At 43.4% G+C, this 22,217-nt stretch overlaps 1 protein-coding gene across 4 annotated transcripts in view; it reads left to right on the top strand.

Annotated features, from left to right (window-relative positions):
• POC1A (POC1 centriolar protein A) overlaps positions 1-17,391 on the top strand; it is a 55,015-nt gene extending 37,624 nt beyond the window's left edge. For all 4 annotated transcript variants that reach the window (XM_084530706.1, XM_084530707.1, XM_084530709.1 and 1 more), the window contains 2 exons: positions 4,576-4,713; positions 17,103-17,391. In XM_084530706.1, coding sequence (XP_084386832.1) covers positions 4,576-4,713; positions 17,103-17,201 — 237 coding nt within the window. In that variant the 3' untranslated portion in view covers positions 17,202-17,391. The remainder of the gene's footprint in view (positions 1-4,575; positions 4,714-17,102) is intronic.
• The last annotated feature ends 4,826 nt before the right edge of the window (positions 17,392-22,217 follow it).

Raw genomic sequence — 22,217 nt, 5'->3', positions numbered from 1 at the left:
GTTGATTAAACACGACTTCCCCTTGATGAATCCATGTTGACTGCTCCTGATCACCTTCTTTTCTTCCACATGCTTAGAGATGGCCTCAAGGATGAGCTGCGCCTTCAAATTTCCAGGAATGGAGGTGAGGCTGACTGGCCTGTAGTTTTCTGTTTCTTCGTTGTTGCCGTTCTTGAAGACAGTGGCATGACATTGGCTTTCTTCCAGTCCTCAGGTACCTCTCCTTTCTCCAAGACCTTTTGAGGATGATAGAGAGTGGCTTAGCAATAACACGTGCCAGCTCCCTCAGCACCCTTGGGTACATCCCATTGGGGCCCATAGATCTCTGGGTGTCTGGCTTGCCTAAATAACCTCTAACCCAATCCTCTTCAACCAGGGGAGAGTCTTCCTCTCTCCAGGCTTTCTCTCTTGTTTCCAGGTTCGGTAGTGCGTGGGTCTGGCCTTAGTGAAGACTGAGCCAAAGAAGGCATTCAGTGACTGCGCTGTCTCTGTCTCTGCCGTCACCAAGGCACCCACCTCGTTTAGCAGCGCACCCACATTTTCCTCAGTCTTCCTTTTGCTGCTGATGCATTTGAAGAAGCCCTTCGTGTTGTCCTTGATGTCTCTTGCTAAATTTAATTTTGGCCTTCCTTATTACATCCCTGCATTCTCTGACAGTGTTCCTATATTCCACCTAAGTGGTTTGTCCCTTCTTCCACATCATTTTTAAAGCTGGTTTGAATTTAAATCAGTAGTGGCTGGCTCGCCGCAGGGTTTAGATCCCTATTAAGTTTAGGGGAGCTGTACCTTGGCATGTGAAGGGTTCTTTGTCCATTTTTGTGGTCAGTAATAGGGTTGATTTAATCCTTTTTTATCAAATTGAAAGTAGTTTTAGCCTGGAGGCGCTTAAGTTTTTCCTCACCTGGGTGTAAAATTCCCTTTGAATATATGTATTCCCTTCAAATTATATGTATTACTTACACATCTATAGATGTTGTTATTATATATTATCCATATATTCTGTTATTTATATTTGTGGTTGTTATTAAAACGTGAGGGCAGGGTTTTGAAAGACCACACAATGATGCTCACCACTGTCATATTTGGAGGCAATACATTCAGTTCTACAGAGGCAGCATCGTTGTTTTACTGCAGCTCCAACCAGTGCCACTGCTGTGTTTGACCTACCACAGAAGTGAAGGTAGGTGTTTGTGGGAGATAACATGTTGCTCTGACCATTGAACAGTCTCTTTCCTTTTTTTTTTAACGAAGAAGAATTTGTTTTAGTTCTTATAAATGTTTGGCAACTTTCTGAAATTAATATCAAGCTTAATTCTGGAGGTCTGCTTGGTTTTAGGATACGTAAACGCCTCAGCATCTGCTCTGTGAAGTCCCGGTTGTGCTGCTTATGCAGGAAAAGCTTTTATTCACTTAAAGGAAAGGGTAATTTGGCATGGAAATTTGGAAGGGATTAAAAACCAGCTTTTCTTCTCAAAGTCATGGTAGGAAGGCTGCACAATATCACTGCTCCCCCTAGTTCACAAGGTTTCTGTTACGCTTTGGGTAGCGTTCCTACAAGTACATATTTGTGTTTAGGCTCTTAAAAAGGTGAGTTGAAATTAGTCCAGTGACTTGTATGGAGGCTGATCCAGATGGATGCAAATGCTCTGGCTTCACCCATGAAAGGGAAAGTGCAGTGCCTTTGAGTTGAGAGGAGGCAGTGCGTGCTGCATCCACCTTGGCCTGGCTGGCTGTCAGCCCATCCTGTGCTGTTCTCCTGCTGCTGCTCTGTGTGTTGTGGGCTGCATTTAAGGCTTGTGGTGTTTTCATATGTGGCCAGCTGAGGGTTTGCAGGCATTTGTAATGAGATCACCTTGCGCTGGACATGCCCGTGGTGGGCAGATTCTTAACCTTTGTTGAGTAGTGTCTACAGGACACTTTTCTGAGAGGCCTGCTTGGCCAGATTCCAGATTTGGGTTGCAGCTTCATGCCATCCAAGCGGGTGGGATGAGTAAGAGGCTGGAGCAAGCTGCTTTCAGTTTCTGCCTGACTCCTTGTGGGCAGCGATTCAAAGTGGTGTCTGTAGGTGTGGATGTTGGATACTTGGTTCTTGCACCTGCTGTGGCAGGGTAGGATGTTAGAACTGAGTATGCAAAGACCTTCATCAGTTGAAAGCCTCCTTTTTGGGAGTCACTCTCTATGACCCATTGACATAGCTTTTTTTTTTGTTGTTGTTGGCTGAATGCATCCCTGCTTTAGGGGCATGCACAGGCTTGAAACTTCACGGCTGAAGATGCTACCTGCAAGTTATCTTCTTGATCACGATGGTCTGTAAGCTCTCAAGCAGCTGTTGTGTTCGAAATGGGGCAGTACACCATCCTGTCACACGTTTTACGTGTAGATTCTGTTTTGGAGGAGTGTTGCCACCACTGAGTGCCTTCAGGAACCCATGCAAGCTTCATGGAGGTGGCTTGCTGGGCTTTTCCCAGTGGTGGTGCATAGGCTGTGAGCGGATCTGCAGAACGTGGTGTATGTGACACGGAGCTGCTGCTGCTCCTGGCTTCAGCTTGACCTGATGAGGATCACTTGTACCTCACAGCCTAAGGTGTGGGAATATCTATGCAATGCTGCCCTTGCAAATATGCCATGCTCTTAAAGTCTGTACTGTGTACTGTAGCAAAGAGAATATCAGCTGAGTTCAACCCAGCAGCTTTTTACGAAAAGCTGTCTGACATACGCTTTAAAGCTAGAGCAGAAAATATGTTGTTACAGTCCTTTTTCTGCTTCTGTGAGTCAGCTTGTTCTAATGGGTTTTGAAGTGGATGGCTCATCATCATTTGGGCTTTTTAAGTGCAGGTTGCATGTGGTGTTAGCTTGCTGAAATTTCTGCTGTGCCATGATTGGCTGGCCTAAAGTTATACCATCAAAACATAATGGCCAGTCTTAGCATAACAAGAAAACACGCTATTCAGTGCTAATTCGCTGTTGATCAACTGCATTTTCTTGTTTTGCTCTTAAATGTACACAGCAAATTGCAGCCTTGTGAAGCTGGCTTTATCTCATATGTGCAAAAGCATGTTTTACTCGATCAAATTAGTTCATTGGTGACCAACACGTGGCTCTGGGGCAACCTGCAGCACACAAGTAGTTTGAGTGTGGCTCCTGTGCCAGGCCTGCACAGTGTGACCTGTGTTGGCCAAGGGCTGTGGCAAATACGAATTGCTGCAAGCAATCTGTGTGTCCTGTTGCACAGGGAGCATGTTCTGCCTGAACTTCCCTTCCCAACCAGTCTTAAGGGAAAAGAGTGAGCTTCCTGCTTTTTCATGGAGAACCGTGATCCTGTAGACCCTCCATATATTTTTATCTAAGGATACTCCTACTGCATTAAACAGTATGGGTTTAAAGTAATGTGAGATGGTCTCAGGTCTTGTTGCATCAAATGTAGAGATAAATAGTTAAATACAGTGCTAATCAGAAATGCCCTCATAGCAGAGAAGAGACGAAGCTACTCCTAGAGCCCATTTTCAGTCTGCCAGAACTCCTTGCTTTTTGTTGATTTGCAAGCTCTAGACATTTACGTGAGCAGTAAGTTGGGAAGTTCCGCCCGTGGGATGGAACGGCACCAGGCACTGGGCCATGGTGAACTACGTTCTGAGTGCTGCAATCTTGGCTTTAGATTCAAGTCATGTCTGTTAGTGTAAATTAGGAAATATAAGTCTGCAGTTGCTTAATCAGTTGGCTAACTTGTTTAGATAAACTCAACTTCTACTGGTGATAATGAAGTAAGTAATGCAAATAGTGTTTGTTCATTTGGAAAGGAAAGAAGAATAAATTCTCTAGCAATTTATGTGTTTTAAAATTTTATTTGGAATGAAATATTCAGGCTTGCATAACTAAAACAGTTGAAATTGAAACTTCAAAGTAACCTTGTTCTTAACCTCATTAAGGAGGGAGAACCAGTTCAAGATGTAAATAAAATTATAAGCATTAAATCAAAACTGTGTGTTGCAATGCATATTGGATCATGGTGAACTTAACTGCAGTATTGCATCCTTTCCTTCCTGCAGCTAACAAAGATGGAGAGAGCCTTTAGTGTGGTACACTAAGCCTTTTTCTCCTTACGCTGTTGGGGTGAAATAACTTTGACTCCTGTCAGAGTAGCTTGCTTCATTCTGTAATTTGGAGGTAGTACTTCACACGGCTCCTGTAAGTCTCCAATTACCTGTACAGTCTATGTGTTTGGAGCACATGAACGTGACAAAGCTTTTTGCACACATATATCTTAAACCTAGCAGGATTGTTCCAAGATTGTTGTCTAAGCTTTGCCTTTCCTGATGAAGGCTTTAAAAAAAAATAACAACAACAACAACACACACACACACACACACACACACCCCTCCAGACTGTGGAGAGAGATGATTCCACGGCAGCTTTTCCTTGTTTAACTGAGTCTGTGCTGTTAAAAGGGCAAGAGAGAAATGCAACTGTTTGTTCTTGACAGTCTCCCAACATAAATTGTTCTTTACCATTCATAAAACAGAAACCCTTCTCCAGCAGTTTGCGTTGCAATAGCAGATTGTCTGTTTATTTTTCTAGCTTTCAGAAATGGATTGCGGTGTTCACCTTAAGAAAACTAAAACTCAGGATTCTGGTAGGAACCACGAGCAGCAACAGGACAGCAGTCTTGCAACTACCTTGGAGCATATCATGGGACAGCTGGATGTTCTGACTCAGGTATGGTTTGCTGCTTGGTTTTGTAATGAAAATGGGAATATTTTGCAACAGCTTCATAGAGATTTTGGACTAGCTACACTTACCCTGCTTTTTAGCAGTTTAACGATAAATCTCTTTATCTGCTTATCAGCATGACACTATCCGTTCCCTCCCATCAGCTTCCAACTCAGGCCCTGCTCTTCCCCTCATTCCTTTGCACTGCAGTGTAGCAGAGAGCTAACTGAGCTAGCTGTAGTACCTTATCCTAAGCCAAGGTTTATCCAAGGTAACGCCTGAAGGTGTGGCTAAAATAGCAGGCAGTAGGACTCTGTCTTGGTGAGTAATCAGCCTCTTGTCCTTCTCCTGTTACATTGCAGTCTATAGGCAAACTGTTCAGATCCTTCTCCTTTCCCTCACCCAACATTCACCTACAGAGTCCAATTTCTGCAGTATTCTCCTCCCATCTATACATCTGGGCCCTTCTGTGCCCTTCTCACAAACATGCTTCTCACCCACAAGTAACGAACAACTAATCCCTTGCAGAAGCATTACCATATACTTCTACAGAGACCCTAAGTAATGCTTGAACAACACCAACTGGTAACGGTGATCCATCACAGCATATGTTTGTTTAATAAGAATTTGAGGACAGAGATGTATTTTTGGTTGTGTTTGTTTGTTTAACCAAATTGTTCTTCATTGCTTGCGTTAGGAAATATTTATTTCTGAGCTAGGATTTAATTTCATTGTGTATTTTTGAGGAATGTGAGAAGCAGGGAGAAGGCATGGGATAGTAAACACCAGCGATATGTAGATGACACCATGGTGGTTATCAGGAAAAAATCTGTGTGGGAGGGCTTTTCTGTGAGTTTGAGTGTTGTTTCTAGGGAAGAACAAGCAGATCTTGAACACTGTGTATTGAACACACTGATTACTGGTTTGAGTGAGCTCTCTTCTCTTGAGAGAAGTACATATTATCAAAAAAAAAAAAAAGTGTAAGATGACGGACTGGAGAGCTCAACAGGGGTTTGAAGTAGGGTTGAGTTAGGGATATAAAGCATTCCAGGACTACAGACAGTCTAAAATAGTATAGAGTGAAAACCACAAGATATTTAAAATTCATTTGGCAGAAATGCAAGAAAGCACTTCTCTGTAGTCTTTAGAACTTCAGAATCCGTAGAACACTAGAGGGGGAAAAAAAATCTTCTATGACATTAGACCCGCATGTTTGTTATTAAAACGCAACCAAGTGTATACACAAAATATTTTGTTTTTGTTTTTGTCTCCTTAGTAAGTTTGGAATGCGATCTTTATCTTTCATTACATAAATCAGATTCACAGTTCTGATGATGGATGTGTATTGGCTCCTTTTCAACTTCCATAGGTGTTTAGAGGAGGCAAATATTGCAGTAAACAGTGTATGTGGGATTTAAACTAGATACAAGCAATGCAAACATCTCTAGAAGGTATTGTGTAACCGTTTAAAAAAAAAAAATCCAAACATTGTTTTAAACCTAGCAAAAAGAAGAGAAACTGAGATCACTGGGGGAGGAATAAATTAGTAGGTTTTAGAATAAAATTGGAAATAGGCCTGAAAATATAGTTTTAAAAAAAACACCCTGCCTTGAGTAACTGCTTTCAGCAACCTTTTACCTGTATCTTTTTGCCATTGTACAGTACTTAATTTCCCATTGGTTCTAGTTTTTGTATGTTGTAGTTTATATTAGTACCATGCATGCGTGCAAGTAGATGTTCCTGATGCGTTGTTGAAATGGTTTTGCAGTGCTTCATTTTCATTTTAGTATTTAGAAGTGAAACAAGTTAACACAAAACTGTCAAGCTTGTGCAAATGAACATGGAAGAATTCCTTATCCCTGTACTAGGAGATGAGATTCATGAGAGGGGGTTGCAGGCAGTTAGCAGGGCAAAAAAATGAAGGTAACTGGAGGGCGCCTGCTGGTGTAGCTGAACTTTTTTGTAGCTGTAGCTGTAGTTTTTTTCCTTGTGGGCACACTGTGCTGATGGGTTATAACACAGAAGGGAGCAGAGGTCCAGCAGAGCATCATTACTACCTCTTCCATGCCATTAGATGTTGACCAGGTGGACTAACAGCAATCTGCTAGCTAGCTCTGGTCTGAGTGAGATGGAAACAGAAGCTGGTGATACCTGTCTGGTTATCTTTCCTAGGCATTTCTGCCAAAGCATAACTGGGTGCTGCTTCCTGCAGATTCAAATTAATGTTGGGTGTTTCTTATACAAGAACTTTGGAGTTGCAGACATCTTTCAATGAAAGAAGGACACCACTAATTCTTTAAAAAAAAAAAAAAAAGAAGCTTTCATAAATACACGACTAAAAGCTTTCATGAATAAATAACATAATACAGGCATCAGCATTTTTCCCTTCTTCAGGAAAGGCTGAGACTGTATCAGAAGTCTCCTGGTGCTCTGTTAGAAATCATTGTTATGTAATTCCTGTGTATTGCTTCCTTAAAGACAACTCTAATGGCATAAGCAGGACCAAATTGTTTATGTTGTTTTCTTAGCTATAGAGAAGGGACAGACACACCATTTCCAGAAGCTGTCTACAGGTTTTCCAGGAATTTCTAATTTGTTAGCTCCGTGGGAGCTTGGGTGTATTTCTGATGTACCACCTCGACTTCTTGCACTCTCTGTGCTCATCGTAGTTTCCAACACTGCGTTAACATAATGTGGAGACATACCATGGAGGAAACTTAAAGTTCTGATAAGCTACTCAGGGAAATAATGTAAATATAAAATTAATCTATCATTTTTCTAACACTTCCTTAGCTCTCATGTCAAGGTTTGCCATGCTAACCTGGGTATAATGTAAAAAGTGGGAAGGAGAAAAAATGCTGTGTTTTTTTTTTTTTTTTTTTTTAATTTTCTGCTGAAAGAGGTGATAGTAAGAAATCAGCTGGACACTGTCATCGCTACCCAGCGCACAGCTTTGTACTGAGCTGCGCGCTTGAAGCTGCATTGTCTGCTGCTCACCAATTACCAACACCTTCCTGTGCTGACAATAGATTTCTAGATGAAGTGGAGTGTCATGTACTTGGTTACAGCAGGATCGTTTTTATTCTATTAAGAGGTCTCTTCCTGCCAGACACCAATTGAAGGTAGAAATGCTGAGGCTGTAGAAGCATTAAGTCCTGTGCAGCGGGATGCACTCGAGCTGACTTGCTCCTTCAGTTGGCACTTCTGATACAACTTCCTCTAGTAAGGACTAAAGAAACTAGTGGCTGTTGCATACCACGTCTAGCAGTAAATGGTATAGCTAATAGATATGTCCCCCTTAGATTTATGAAGCTTTCTTTTTACATTATGAACTTCATGCTGTGATTTTACTCATGAGGGCTTTGACAGCCTTCTTTAAACAGGTCTTTGATGCGATGAAGCTTTCCTCTTCTCACTGCAACTCTGTCAAGCCTTTTTGTGGTTTAAGAAAGTGGTCTAATGTAACCTGACAGCGTCTTCGTACTTTTTTCTAAACATGGTTTGTAGCCATATTTCATGTGTAAATAAAGCAATCTTTGCCTTTTTCAGGGGAGTAGCACATGATCAATAATTTTTCTGGATTAAGGATAATCTATCCTTAATGTTCTGGAGTAGAAAGGTGATTTTTGACTGAAACTAAAATGGAGTGGGTATTATGAGCAGGTATTATTTGATGTGCTATCTAAAATGTATTTCCTGCATTTGCAGCTGAACTGCTGTGATGAAAGATGATCATCTGTGAGTTAAGCATTTTAGCTGCAGTGGAAGATTTGTATTCCCAATGGTTATCATAAAGAGTTTGTATAGTCTTGCCCTCACTCCAGACACCTGTGGTTGCTCCATTCACTCTGATAAGCCCTAGCACAGGTGTGCAGTGAGCACTGAGGAAAAAGCCACTGTTCTTCACGTGGGAAGAAGGAAAGTGTCTGTTCCACAAAAAGCATTCCGAGCTCTCCATCTGAGAGAGTTGTGGACATTGTGTATGGGACATGGTGGACTTAGTAGTGTTAGGTTGATGGCTGGACTTGGTGATCTTAAGGGCCTTTTCCAACCTAAATGATTCTATGTACGAGGTTACCATAAAAGTTCATAAATAGCTGTGGTAATCTACCCACAGGAAACAGTTTCAAATCCATCCCAAGCTAATCTGGTATTGAAGCTGGGAGAAAACAACGCAGTGAAATGTGAAGAGTTACTAAATCTGAAAGGTAATCCAAGCCAGAACTGAAGGACAGTTTAGCTCAGTGAGATTAAAGGATTATCTCACTTCTTCCAGAAGAGATTGCAGAGATGGGGAGAAAAATATTTTGTTAAAAAGGTATTTAGTACAAAAAAAAAAAAAAAAGGACTAGGAGGAGAAATGGGATGCTTTTTAAATAAAACTCAAAATGTATGTTCAGCATTTGTAATGCAAATGAGTAAAATCAAGTTTACATCTTACATTTGGGGATGTGGTCTTCAAAACGTGTTGGTAACGAATAATTTGCCCCTTTCTTCTGTGAGATGTTGAATGCAGATGTCCTGGTTTTGGTTAGGATAGAGTTAATTTTCCTCCTAGTAGCTGGTAGGGTGCCGTGTTTGGGATTTGGGATGAGAATAATATAGATATCACACTGAAGTGTTAATTGTTGCAGAGCAGTGCTTGCAACAAGACAAGGACTCTGCAGCTCCTTGCTCTGTCCTGCCAGCGGGCAGGCTGGGGGTGCAGCGGGAGCTGGGAGGGGACAAAAAAAGCTGACCCAAACTGGCCAAAGGGGTATTCCATACCATCTGGTGTCATGCTGAACAATATATAGGGGGGGCTGACCAGGGTGGGGGTACTGGCGCGGGGACCGGCTTGGGGATAGGCTGGGCATCGGTCAGCAGGTGGTGAGCAGTTGCATCGTGCATCACTTGTTTTGTACACATTAGGAGTAGTAGTATTATATTTTCTTTTCTGTCCTAATAAACTGTCTTTATCTCAACCCGCAGGCTTTCATTTCTTTCTGGTTCTCTGCCCCATCCCAGAGAGGGAGGGGGGAGGGTGAGCAAACGGCTGTGTGGTGCTTAGCTGCCGGCCGGGTTAAACCACAACAGTAGATTAAACAATGGGTTTAATAAAATAAATCCTTACATGACTTCAAGCAGTTATAAGTAAATTAATCTTTTTAAAAAAATTAATTTATTTGTGGATCACAAAGGCTGCTACCTGTGCCTTGCACAAATGTCGTGGTTCATTAGTTACTTTCACTGCCTGAATACCCACTGGCTATGAGAAGTCCCAACAAATAGGAGATAACAATCAGTTTTTATTACAAAAGAAATTGTGTGAAATCCAAGTGATCTTTAAAAATGAAAAGCAAGCATTCCAACCTGAATAATCTGTGAAATGCCAGATGAGCTTGGTTTTTAAATCTTCATTTAAGGGGCATAGAGATTATTTCTTATGATGCAGAACCATATTTTGGAGATGCAGTAGCTTTGATGATCTCTTACTCAAAATAAATGAGGTACCCTGTTTCTTGCCAGTCCTTATATAGTATCATCCAAGTTCTGAAATTCACGTCCAAAATATGCTTGTTACAGAAATCTCTAAGGATTTTTCTGCTTTCTAAGACTGCCTAAATTAAATACACTCCCAGTGATACTTCTGTATTTGCCCAGAGGCCAGGTTCTCAAAAATGCTGATTGTCTCCCTGGAGGTCCCGCAGACCTTCACCTTCTCTTAGCCTTCAACAGGCAGGAACACTCAACATCTCCCATGATTTGCGTTTCTCACAAGCAGACCTTGAAGAAGTATCCTTTGATACGCTTAATATAAGTTGTTGGTTATCTACTGGGTACCAGCAGTTGGGTTAATTCAGCTGAGTGATTTGCATCCTTTCAGAGTTAAATTGGGTGGCAGGAAAAGTATATAGGATATCTTTGAAGCACACCCTCATCCTTGTGGCTGGGGAGACCTCTAAGCCTTTTGGAGTTGCTAAGCACAGTACAGTCACTTTTGTAGTACCTACTCGGATATTTCATCAAAGCTCATCTTAACTCGCTGTATTTTCGTACTGTGGGGTGAAACATGAAGTCTCCTGACTCCTTTGGCTGGTTGGCTCCCCGAGGTCTGGGAGCTGTGCACCAGGGAGGCTGCCCATACCTGAGCAGGCAGTGCAGCCCTTCCCTCCCCAAAACTTGCAGCATCCAATGCAAGTGCCATCAGTTTAGCTTTGGCTGATCAGCCATCAAGCCTGAAGCAACAGTGCTGAGACATCTTAGTAAAAGGGCTGTAAGTTGAAAGGCCCAGCTGCAGCTGACACGCATGCCTCGAGTCCCTGGCTTGCACAGAGGACGTTGGCAGAGCTTGTGACTCCTCATCTTGGTGTCTAGGCTTGATTTAATACAAAGGATATCCATTTTTCTGTATTCCAGGGGCCATTTGATCACTGTGATATTTCGGTAGTGATATCTTATCTACTTTGCTGCTTGGTCTGGCCAAGTGGATGAGACTAGAATTTTCAGGTACTGTGTATGTGTTGTTTTTTTTCTGAGAGAAAGGTTTGAACGAGCACTGTAATCAATGACACTGGTGATGCTATACTGGGACTGTTGCATAGCTGTCAAAGCCACTTCTGCAATCTACTTTAAGGAGTGTACTGGGAGGTGAAAGGAGCACAGGTTTAGAAAACCCCATCCCATTTGCTTCTGGGACTTCATAACCCAGGGTTGTAAAGCAACTCTAACCAATATAGCCCTGGCTAGCCACACTGGGGCAAAGTGTTTTGTGGTACCAGATAGAAAAGTTTGCAGAATTGAAGCATGCTATAAAGAAAGTGTGAAAATTTAGGAAGATGCATTAAGGAAATATTGATGGGGGAAGACTAAATGACTGAATGAAACTGCTTCATTCCGAAATAATGTGCTATCCTTAAATCATGCTGCTGTGAAATACTTCATGCAAACAGACTTTGTGAGAATTTACTTTAGAGCTTGCATTCAAAAGAAGAAAGGAGGTAAGAAGCTACAGAACTTACTTAAAATGTTTTTGGGGTAGGAGATTTTGTTTTAGTTTGAATGGAAAAAGTGCTTTATTGTATTTATTTGATCATTTTTAAGGTGAAATTATTTCTAGAGAAATGCTAATAGTGCACTTGATCTGTGAGATGGAGACTTTGACCAGTAGTGTAAGGTACGTCCTGGCATTCAAAGAGCACTGTGTTTGTGTGTTTGCTGTGTGAAGTGTTACTGCCAGTGAAGGTTTTGTGTATTCTTATACCTTCAGATATGAGATTTTCTCCCTTGGTTAGTTTAAACCACCACTTTTTGATGAAAATGATTCAGAGGTACTGGGTGTTCTGATCCCATCTCAAAGCTGTGTTAAGCTATAATTTGTGCGTGAAGAGTGCTGCCTGCTAATAGCAGGGGTCTCCTTTGAGTTTCCCTAGGTGCAGCTGCTGAGGTGGAAGGGAGACTGACAGCAAGTCCTGGCAAAGCTTGGGCTGGCAGGAGGAAAGGGCAGTGCCCACTGGACGGGTCTGCACCTGAACCTCAGTGTGACTTCTGAGCACGTTCTCCCATTTTTACTGTTAAAGTCTGGTATTTTAAGCTATTGTTTGTGGAAGGAGGTTTTTTGTTTGTTTGTTTTGTTTTATTTTCTGTGGCAGCCTGGGTAGAAAGCATTCACCTGGTAGTTTATTTGCTCATTGGATTAGTTTAGAGGAAGTATAGATGGGTACCTCTGAACCCACTCGTCGGCACTTGCCAAGGAGGGACTTTGTTGGCCCCTTGGATGCCCACGCAGCTTTTTTGTGATGGAATTTACTTGCTGTGCTTCTGCTCCAGTTTGGGACTGAGCTGAGCACTGACATGACCTTTCTTATGAAAAGCAAGGGAACCCACAGGAGGTTATAGCTGGGCAATTAGCTCTTCAAAACCAAACCAGTGTGTGCCCTACACGTTACAAAAGGCAGAGCAATTAAGCCTGCGGGTCCAGGCCAGACCTGATTAGTCTCATTCTGCAAACCCATGGGCTGTCCATTCCATCCCCTTGGTGGAATTCCATCCCCTCTGCTGCTGCATTGCCTTCCATCTCTGCTTGTCCCCCTATGGTGAGGGGAAGGAGAGGCTGTTGCAGGGAAATTATAAAGATATTGCAAGATATCTTTTTTTCTTTTTGTCCCTATTAACTGGATAGTGGCTTAGGACTGTAATGAACTTCTGAGCTTCAGCAGTGGAGATGGTCTGTGAGAAGGAACTGAAACACAACTGTGCCACTGTGAGCAAGGAGAAACTGAGCAGACACTGCTCTGAACGTCCTAGCTTTAGCTGCCAATGGGGTGAATAAATGCAGCTCCTTACAGCATCCTGATGGGAGTGCTGGTATGGATAAGCAGCACAAAGCCTCTTCCACTTTGACTGATGCTTGCCACACACTTAGAAGTTCAGGGCACTGTGATATCCCGCTAACATCATTATAAGATGGTACAAAGAGAATTAAATAATGATGTAATCCTAATACAGAGATGTGGTCACTCCAGTGTCTTTGTGCTTTGTGGATAGAAATCCCTGTATTTACATTTGTTATTAGATTGATAGATTTTTTCCATTGTAACATTTCTGCATTTACTGACTGTTCTTTTGAAGGAAAGTTTTTTTTTTTTTTTTTGATAAACTGGAAAAAAAATTCTGTCTTTGTAGATTAACATGTCATATGGGAAGAAAAATCTGAAGAGGCAGAACTAACGCTCTTTCTTGGGCTATTTGATACATTACACGTTAGTGCCCTGCAGAACAGTTTTTAGCACGTGCTTTAGTGAAACCGTTAACATTAGGGATGGAGCAAATTTTAGCAATCTTTTTATTGAAGTAAGGCTAGGAAACTACCTCTCGGAGAAGGCAGATCAGCAGAGAAAGGGGTTTTATGTTATGAAATGGTTAATGATGACAGGACCAGGCTCAACTGTAAGATTTAGCCTGCACATGGGCAAGGCACACATGCTTTGCAGTCCTTGTGTGTGCCTGCGTTCCTTCTGTTGTTATCAATCTGAGTAACATTGTGCAAATCAATGTTTTTTGGGGTCCTGCAATCCCCAGTAATGAACTGGGGCGATGTTGTGTCCACTCTGCTGTTATTTGATCGAGGCTGGTGAGAATCTGGCATCGAAAATCCTATGTGCTGCTTGTGGACATCCCTTGGCTGGCTGGGCGTGGGATTATCCAGTTGTTGAGCTGGTGTCTGTTGGGATTCAATTAGCACCAGGCTCTGCTTATCAACAAGAGTCCTCAAAAGACACTGGATGGATTACCCCAGGGCTCTGCAAAAACCTCCACTTCGGGGCTAACAGTGGTTAAACTGTCCCTACTGCGTGGTCAGGCAAGGAAATGTTTAACAAGACTTAAAGGAAAGATGCTGATGAAAACTGAAAGTGTATGTAGGTCTGGCATTTGGGTTGGCATCACGGATCTCTGGTATTACTGGGTTGAGGGAGTAAAAATAACGTTGAGGGAATGGCGTGGGGAGTTTGTCATGATGTAAGCAAATGTGACTGCTGGATCCCTCAGATGAGGGAGGATGGAGCTGAATATTCACCAGAACTTAAAGTAAGTTGAATGCATTTTTTTTTTAATTTTTTTTTTTTTTTACATAGTTTCTCATGAACATTTCCTGGTATGCAGCGAAGAAAAGTAATTGGCTTCTGACACTGTGGGAAGCCGGGATCCTACCATAGGGAAACAGAATGAGCACAAACCTGCATCAGATGAACCCTCACCGAGTGTGGCTGGTGGCATGTGCCTCCTTGGGGTTGTTGTTGGTTTGTTACCTTCTTGAAAAGTAATAGCAAAATCACGCAGCAGTTTGATTTGTGTACCAACAAGGATTTGCCCTATGAATAGCAACTTGGAAGCTTTGTAAAACTCTGTCAATGGGGAATAAAGAAGCTTTTTGTATGTGTGTAAACTACAATATAATAGTAATAGCTTCTTTGCACTTTCCCTTACCTTACTAGGACATCAGGTGCCCCGTGTATTTTGGGCATTGTGTGTTTCAAACCCGAATGGACTGTGCTCTGAAGTTCTTTGGACTTACTGGATTTCGCTTCTGACTTCTCCTTTTCCACTTCTTTCCAAAAAATGCTCACTGCAAATTTATTGAAAAGGAAATTGTATACGAGTATGAGCAGAGAGCATATTTCTTGCAGCTTTTTCTCAAATCCAACATTTTCTGAAATCCACTTTATCTGTGCTTTGTATCCCTGTGCTGCGTGTAGCAGTAGCTGCGAGTAACCTGGGCCTTTGCTTCTTGCAGGGTTGTGTGAGCAGGATGTGATTCACCTGATTACATCTTTTTCTTAAAGGAAATTGAATGCAATCCTACCCCCCACATTTTGAATGATCACTGAGCCTTGAGTCACTTGTTCTCCTTTTCTAAATGGAGAAGCCAGGATCCCTGCTGCTTTCCATTCGCTGTCTGGTTGTTTGCAGGCTGAGATCTTTGCTGTAAACCCCTGTAGACAATCAGCCTGCTGTGCTCCTGACATCTGTAAGACAGCCCCTAGGTAATGGCCATGGCTAGGTTCAAATCAGATAAAATCCTCTCTCCTTTGAACAGACAGGAGGGCTCCTGCTGGCTATGGGATTGCACCTGGTGCCTCCCCAAGTTCTCTTCGGGCTCTCTGTGTACAGCAGCTCTTGCACCTCAAAGGGGTAGAAATAGAGGAGGATAAAACTAAATGATGGGGGAATAGGCCAGGGGAATATCTAAGCAATGCAGGGTTTGTTCCTTCGGGCAGAGCTTGTGGTTGTAGCAAGGCTGTGTTACACAGCAGGAGTTGACTCTTCCTCTTCTTGGGGCACACCTGTGGGGCGGCGGTGGTGGGAGGTGACTGGGGACATAGCACTGGGGACACGGGACACAGGGAGAGGGCTGCAGGCTCGTCAGAAGGGATAGACAGGAAAGGAAGGGAGGGGATGGTGTCCTCTGCATTAGGGAAGGAATTGATTTTGAAGAGTTGCCTTTGAGAAACAGCCATGTAAAGGTTGAGAGCTGGTGGGTGAGAGTTAATAAAGGACAGCTTGTCCTTTACTGGGGGGTCTGCTGCAGGCCACCTGGTCAGGGGGATGAAGAAGAACTCTTGTGTAGATAATGATAGGACAAAAGGGAATGGTTTAAAATGGAGGAAATCTTTCCCTTGGAGGATGGTAAGGCACTGGAACAGGTTGCCCAGAGAGGTTGTGGATGCCCCATCCCTGGAGGTGTTTAAGACCAGGTTAGGTGAGGCCCTGGGCAACCTGATCTAGTGGGTGGCGTCCCTGCCCATGGCAGTGGGGTTGGAACTGGGTGATTGTTGAGGTCCCTTCCAACACAGGCCTTTGTATGATTTTATGATTCTGCCTCTTTACAGGTCAGTGGTGTGTGAGTAGGAGAAAGAAGCTTTGAGCTGTGTTTGGGGGTGAAAAAAATGCATTGGGGCAAATCCTATGATGCAGAACCCTTCCTGACTTTGTTAACACGTGGTGTTGTGATGTGTCTGAGGGAAACAGTTTTGCAGTAGTGCTTGATGTTGTGTTTTCACTATGGCTGTGTTTTCTCCTTACTCTCCCCACCGTTCTTCTCATTCCCCAAATCATTTTGCAGGAGATTTTTCCTGGTCACTCAAGTGACCTTAGCCAAGCTGCTTCCTTTCTTTGTGCTTTAGTTTCCCCAGCTGTAAAATGAGGATAAAGAGACCTGCTTTCCTTTGTCAAGCACTTAGTGATGTGTTTATGAAACGTGCTATTAAAAGGCTTTCTATGTATAACTTCTATACAAATAGCAGTTGTCCAAGTTTATTTGAATTACTATATTAAAGTCTGAGGTTCTGGACATCCTTTTGTTTTTGAAAGAGGATGTTATTTATGCAGTAAAAATGCTCAGAATATGAATCTATTGATTGTTGCTGATAAGTTTATGGGTATTAAAGCATTAAATACAATCACTGCCTGTTATCAGCCGTTCTGGTGCCTTTGGAAGCTGCAAGTGGTTTGCATAGGTAGGCCCCCTGATTACTTCGGAGCGATCAATAAAAGGTTTTCAGCAGAGGCTTTTATTGCCACGTGGTTAAAATGTTCTTCCTGTGTATCCTGTCCATGATGACTTCAGCTCTAGGAGAAAGCTCTAACAATCCCTTTGTGAGGTAACTGGATTACACAAATACTCGGGCATTATATTGAGGTAGATGCTGCCACTTTGGTTTTTAACTCCCTTCTATCACCCGACTGTGCTGCCTTGCACTGGGAGGGTTTTCTTGCTTGATCCTGGAGTTACAGTCATGAAATATCTCAAAATACTCCCATTTGAATTTAGGATTTCATTACCCACCGACAGTACAGTGGCATACATAGCTTGTCTTTGTGAGTGGCTGAGCAGCAGCTTGCCTTTTGTTTTGCAGACAGTTTCCATCCTGGAGCAGAGGCTGACGCTTACAGAGGACAAGCTGAAGGAGTGCCTGGAGAACCAGCAGAAAATCATTCAGAACAAAGTGAACTGATTTTGTGAGAAAGGAGCAGAGATGGAGGCTCTTGAAGGTTTGCAGTGGTTTGTGTTCTTAACAGACTGTGTGACTTTAACGATTTTGAGCTCAGTCAATTTTTAATTGATATGTACAGTTATTGTATCTGTAAATACAAAACTTTGTTACTTTACTAGAATAAAAGGAAGATTTTATTTGTAAGAGTGGACGATGACTGTGATTTCTTGTGTTTTTCAGATTCTGTAACAATCAGCTAGAAAGGCTGCATCTGTTCTGCCTTAGCTGCTGCTGAGTTAACCTTAAAATGTTTAAGCGTCCTAGAGTTGTCAAATGTCTGTCCTGGGCCATTAGGCTTGTTGCTGGCTGTATGTTGCAAGAGCTCCCAGGATATCCTGGCCAGTGGGAGTTCACCTCTGTTCTCAGGTCAGAGCAAGCATGTGATATCCTAGTGCAACTCGCACCTGCACAAGGATCTGTCCCACCAAGTCCCAAATGGAGCCTGGCAAATCTGACAAAGTGGATCAGATCCTGGATTTGTGCAGAGGCTTTTCCAGTGGAAGGATTTAACCTGCTCCCTCAGGCAGCGCGTGAAAAATGGTTTGCTGAGCTGAGGCTGGAGGAAAGGTCCTAGCTCTACTAGATCAGATTGCAGAGTGGATTGCCAAGCAGCTTTTGCTTTGTCTTTGTCCACTTCTTAAATTAAAGGCAGGGAGAGAAAAAGCAACCAAATAGCAGCATGCTTGCTGCAGTCATAAACCTGCCCTCTTCTCACACTGGACTGCCTTTAATTTTCAATCATTTTGCAGATGTTTTTGCAGTCAAATAGCTCATCACTCACACCTACGCTGTCACCCTGCTCCTTGCATCACACCTCTAAGACTTCAAGGTTTTAGCAGGTGTTCAATATGTAGCTGCACAAGAATTTGGACTTCTGGGAGATCCTGTTCTCCAACACCTCTTCTGCTAACATGCACTGGAGATCTCCTTTCTCGTAATAATCTACTACGTACATTCCTGAAGAAATGAGCTGTGGGAACATGAGCATTTCAGGGTTAATGAAGCCCTCCTCCTTTACCATCTTTCTGACCTCTTAAAAGAGGGAATTTGCCTCAATCCCTGCCCTTGGCTGTCCCACTTGCACAGCATTCGCCAGTGCTTCCATCTCCAGATGTGCCATGGGCATTTCAGATGCTTGCTGGAGACCTGGCTGGCATTCTTATTTCACACAGGGCTTAGCAAGTCTTAAGGCCAAGCCTGATTTTTTTTTTTTTTTTTTTTTTTTGCACCTGTTCCTGTTGGAGGCTGTGTCCGCCTGTAATGAATCCGGACGGTGTTAATCTTCTTGTCCCATCTGGATGAAGCTGTTTGCATTCCCTTGTCATCACTGGGAAGCCTCTGATCTCCTTCCATTCTGGTACTTTCCACCTCTCTAAGAACCCCTCGTTGGCATCACCACAATATTTCACTCTTTTTCATCTGCAGGAAGATGAGGGCTTTCTCATTTCCATGCTTATTGGGTGGATTATAGAGCTGAGTTTCTCTCTGCTCCACCACAGACTGTTTGTTTTCTGTCTCTAAGCTCCCACTCTGATAAATTATTATTTTCTCTTAGATTACGCTAATGGAATCAATTCAGTGAAATTCTTCCATGCTCTTGCTATAAGCTTTCAGAGGCTTTCTGTTGAGAGACTGATGACATTTTCATTGAAATGAACTGATGTCGTGACAGGACGGGTGGGAAGGAGGGGATTCAGAGGTGCACATGGCCGGTTTTCTGCTAGAAGGAGGCCGTTCTGCCACTGAAGCAATGACAAAAATGAGTTGTCAGAGTCTACTTTATCAGTCTGATCCCCAGAGTTGTGGGCTGACTTTTTGGGGTGGGGGTGGGGAGGGGAGAAGAGAACTTAAGCTGTTCCAAGTCATCAGTTTTCAAACTTCACTTCTTTTCCTTTTAATTTGTAATCTCTAATGTCTTAGAGACCACAGAAGCAATTTGCCATTCTCCCTAAAATACTATATGCAATACAAATGACTTGGGCACATTTGATAAAGATGCTTTTTTCCTTTCAGATGTTCTGAGTGAATCCATTTGAAAGATAATTGTGCTTGTAATATAGAAGATGCTCAGGTGCTGAAGGGCAAGCTAATGAGATGCAGTGAGGGTTGCTTTTCTGTACTCAGCTTCATAAAAGCACTCATTTGATCAATGCAATCTATTCTTGTGAAAGTAACCCACAGTGGGTGGGCATGGGGAGCTGGAAGAGGGAATCTAACAAACTTAATGTGATTTAGGTAGCAAGAGGGGTAATACGGAGGGAATTTCTTCTGACAGTTCTCTCCATCTCAATCATTTTGTTTTCCCACATCTCAGCAATGTGCTCTCTTTCCCCTCATTACAGCCTCTTACCTTGAGTGGGATTTCAGGACTTAAAATGCACCAGCACTTTTAAAGAGAGGGTACTGCTTAAGAAGCAAGCAAGGTGCAGAAAGCATGACACTTTAAATTATAATTCTCACCCTTTAACATTGAGCAACAACCTCAAAAATGTCTGAGGAGCCATCATGGCCTTATGTTCCACACTCAACTCCATCCATGAAGCACCATGTTTCTCATGCAGTGAGGACAGGACAGCATCCATACTGGAGGTTTGAATCTACCTTTGGTTTTACACTCATGATTTTTGACTTGGAAATATCTACAGCAGTTGATTTGGGAAGCAGTTCGCTCAGGGAGCAGTGGATCAGCTGAGCAAGGAGGAGCACGTACGTATCTGGTCCGACATCACTCCTACACAATGCAGGGATATAACTTACCTTGAAAACTGCTTGTGGTGAGCTCTGCATGAGGAGGCTATAAAGAGTTAAAGATTTTGTTTTGGATCTCCAAGGCACACTGGAAGCCAAGTTCTTAAAAAAGTAGTTTAATTTGTTGCCATTATATTTGCCAGATGTATGACCTCACTCAACTTTTAGCAACGGTTCTTTGTGCCCAGAATGGCCCCCTGGGGAAGCAGGCTGTGCCTGAAGGCTGCTGCAAATGGCTTTTTGGCTGCTACGAGCATGGAGCATGTTAAACATAACCGTGATATGCGAAAAAGTAAGAATCCTCAAGCACTGCCCACTTTCCTTCCTGTCTGGGAGCTGGAATTGGACAGATACTGCAGTTTAGTTCATAACTAAATAAGCAAAAGCAGCAGAGCACGGTGGTATTGGCTCTTCTGGCTGGGAAATGAGATGGCCAGGAGAATCCTCTGCCTGCATAACAGTACACGTGTCTGCCAACTAACTAGAAAATAAAATCCATCTATGATCAAAGTAGCCAGGCTTAACCTAGCCAGCCTCTTGGTATGGAACACTTATTATCTCATGGCTTTGAAGATCTACTCTTGAGCAAAATGTTTCCTGAAACGCAAGTGACTAGGAGGGGAGGAAAACAAATCATTTGCAGAGGTTTCTTGCTTGTGATGTGGAAGTGGAGCTACATTTCTTCCCTTGCTTTTAGAAATGGTTCATCTCCCAGTACAGTGCAAGTTCTCAAATTGTGCAACATGATCAGCGGTAGCTTCGAGAAGGAAATGCGATGGGAAGAATGTTCACCTATTGATGCTCATCTGTGTACTTAACCTGGGTTTAGCCTGCTTTTGGAAGTTTTACATGTGTCTCTGGGAAAGCTGGGACCTTTGTCCAGCTCTGCAAGAGAACCACCATCGCAGGCAAACATCATTCTTCAATCCAAGAACAACTGGGGATGTTCTGGCAGAGGGTATTTCATTGCCTGTTTAGCAGCAGCTGAGACAGCCTGGTTGACCACTCTTTGAGACCATTAATTTGCCATCTGTGAGGAAGTCTTTTCTCACTGACCACCTTTAGGTTTTTATCCTCACTCCAGCCTTTCCCCCTCAATACCCCAACACAGCTGGAACCCCACTGCTATGTTGTCACCAAACAGGCTAAACGGGCGTGGTGACCCCGTGCCAAAAACCTGTCACGTCTATTTTTCACCATTTCTGCTCCCTGCAGGCATCTTCTACACAGCCAGTAACTTGCTGCTGTCCTTTGGACCCCTGTCAAGCCGAGGATATGGTCATGTTCTGCGTGCTGTGAGGCTTTCAGACAGCCATCGGGATGGTTTTGCAGCAGATGCCCAACACGTAGTAGCACAAAAGCCGATCCCACTGACTCTGAGAGCTTGCTGCTGTGCAGCGTGTGCAGTTGGTGGCAGCTGCTCTTTCAGCTGATGAAAGGGTTAAGCTGAGCAGTTGCCTGGATGGAGCTCTTGAATTGCTTCACTTCCCTTTATCCACTCCCTCTATGAGTATTTATGTAGCAGCTGTCTGGGAGCTGTTCCACCCAGACTTCCCCTCGTGTGGGCCTACAAAAACACACTGTTTTGGGCAAAGTTTCCATTGTCACCTTTACACAGGCCAGCTGAAAGTCAGAGCCAGCCTTTGGTGCTTGAAACACGCAAATCGTCTGAATGGAGGAGAAACTTCCCTGCTCCGCTGAAACAGGCAGATTTTGCGGGCCCTCTCAGCTTTTGAGGGTGCTGAGCACCATCAGGTCCTGCAAGGAGGAGAAACTCCTTGTAACGTGATAAGGGTGGGGGGGTGGTTGTTGCTTCTCCCCTTCTGTGAATCCACTCTGCCACGTGTAGCTGCTTGGTCCGTGCAGTCAGGAAGGCTGCCTCAGGGGTTAGCAGCCAGATGGTTTTCATCCCGTGAAAGCCTAGAAATATCCTTTTTCCTTCCATCTCCTCCGAAAGACTGTGGTTGCTTCAGAGGACGTTGTTGCTTTCGTCCTGGGGCAATAGACGTGTCTTCCTTTATCAGTGTCCTCTGATGCAGGCGTGTGGCCGGGGAAGGCTCTTGCTGCACGTTGGGCTCACCAGGTAAGAGCTTTCTCCAGGAGTCAGGGACTAACGCTGCCCTGGTCTCTTGCGAGCAGGCAGTGCAGCCAAGATAGGGGTGCTGGTGCCGTTGTGCAAGCTCTGAATGCTGTTCCCATGCACTAATTGTGGCTGAGGCAGACGTGTGT

The sequence above is a fragment of the Aythya ferina genome, assembly GCF_964211825.1.
Source record: "Aythya ferina genome assembly, chromosome: 10".
In the NCBI taxonomy this organism is placed as follows: Eukaryota; Metazoa; Chordata; class Aves; order Anseriformes; family Anatidae; genus Aythya; species Aythya ferina.
The sequence above is the reverse complement of the archived record's forward strand: the minus strand, read 5'-3'. Positions and strand labels throughout refer to the sequence as shown.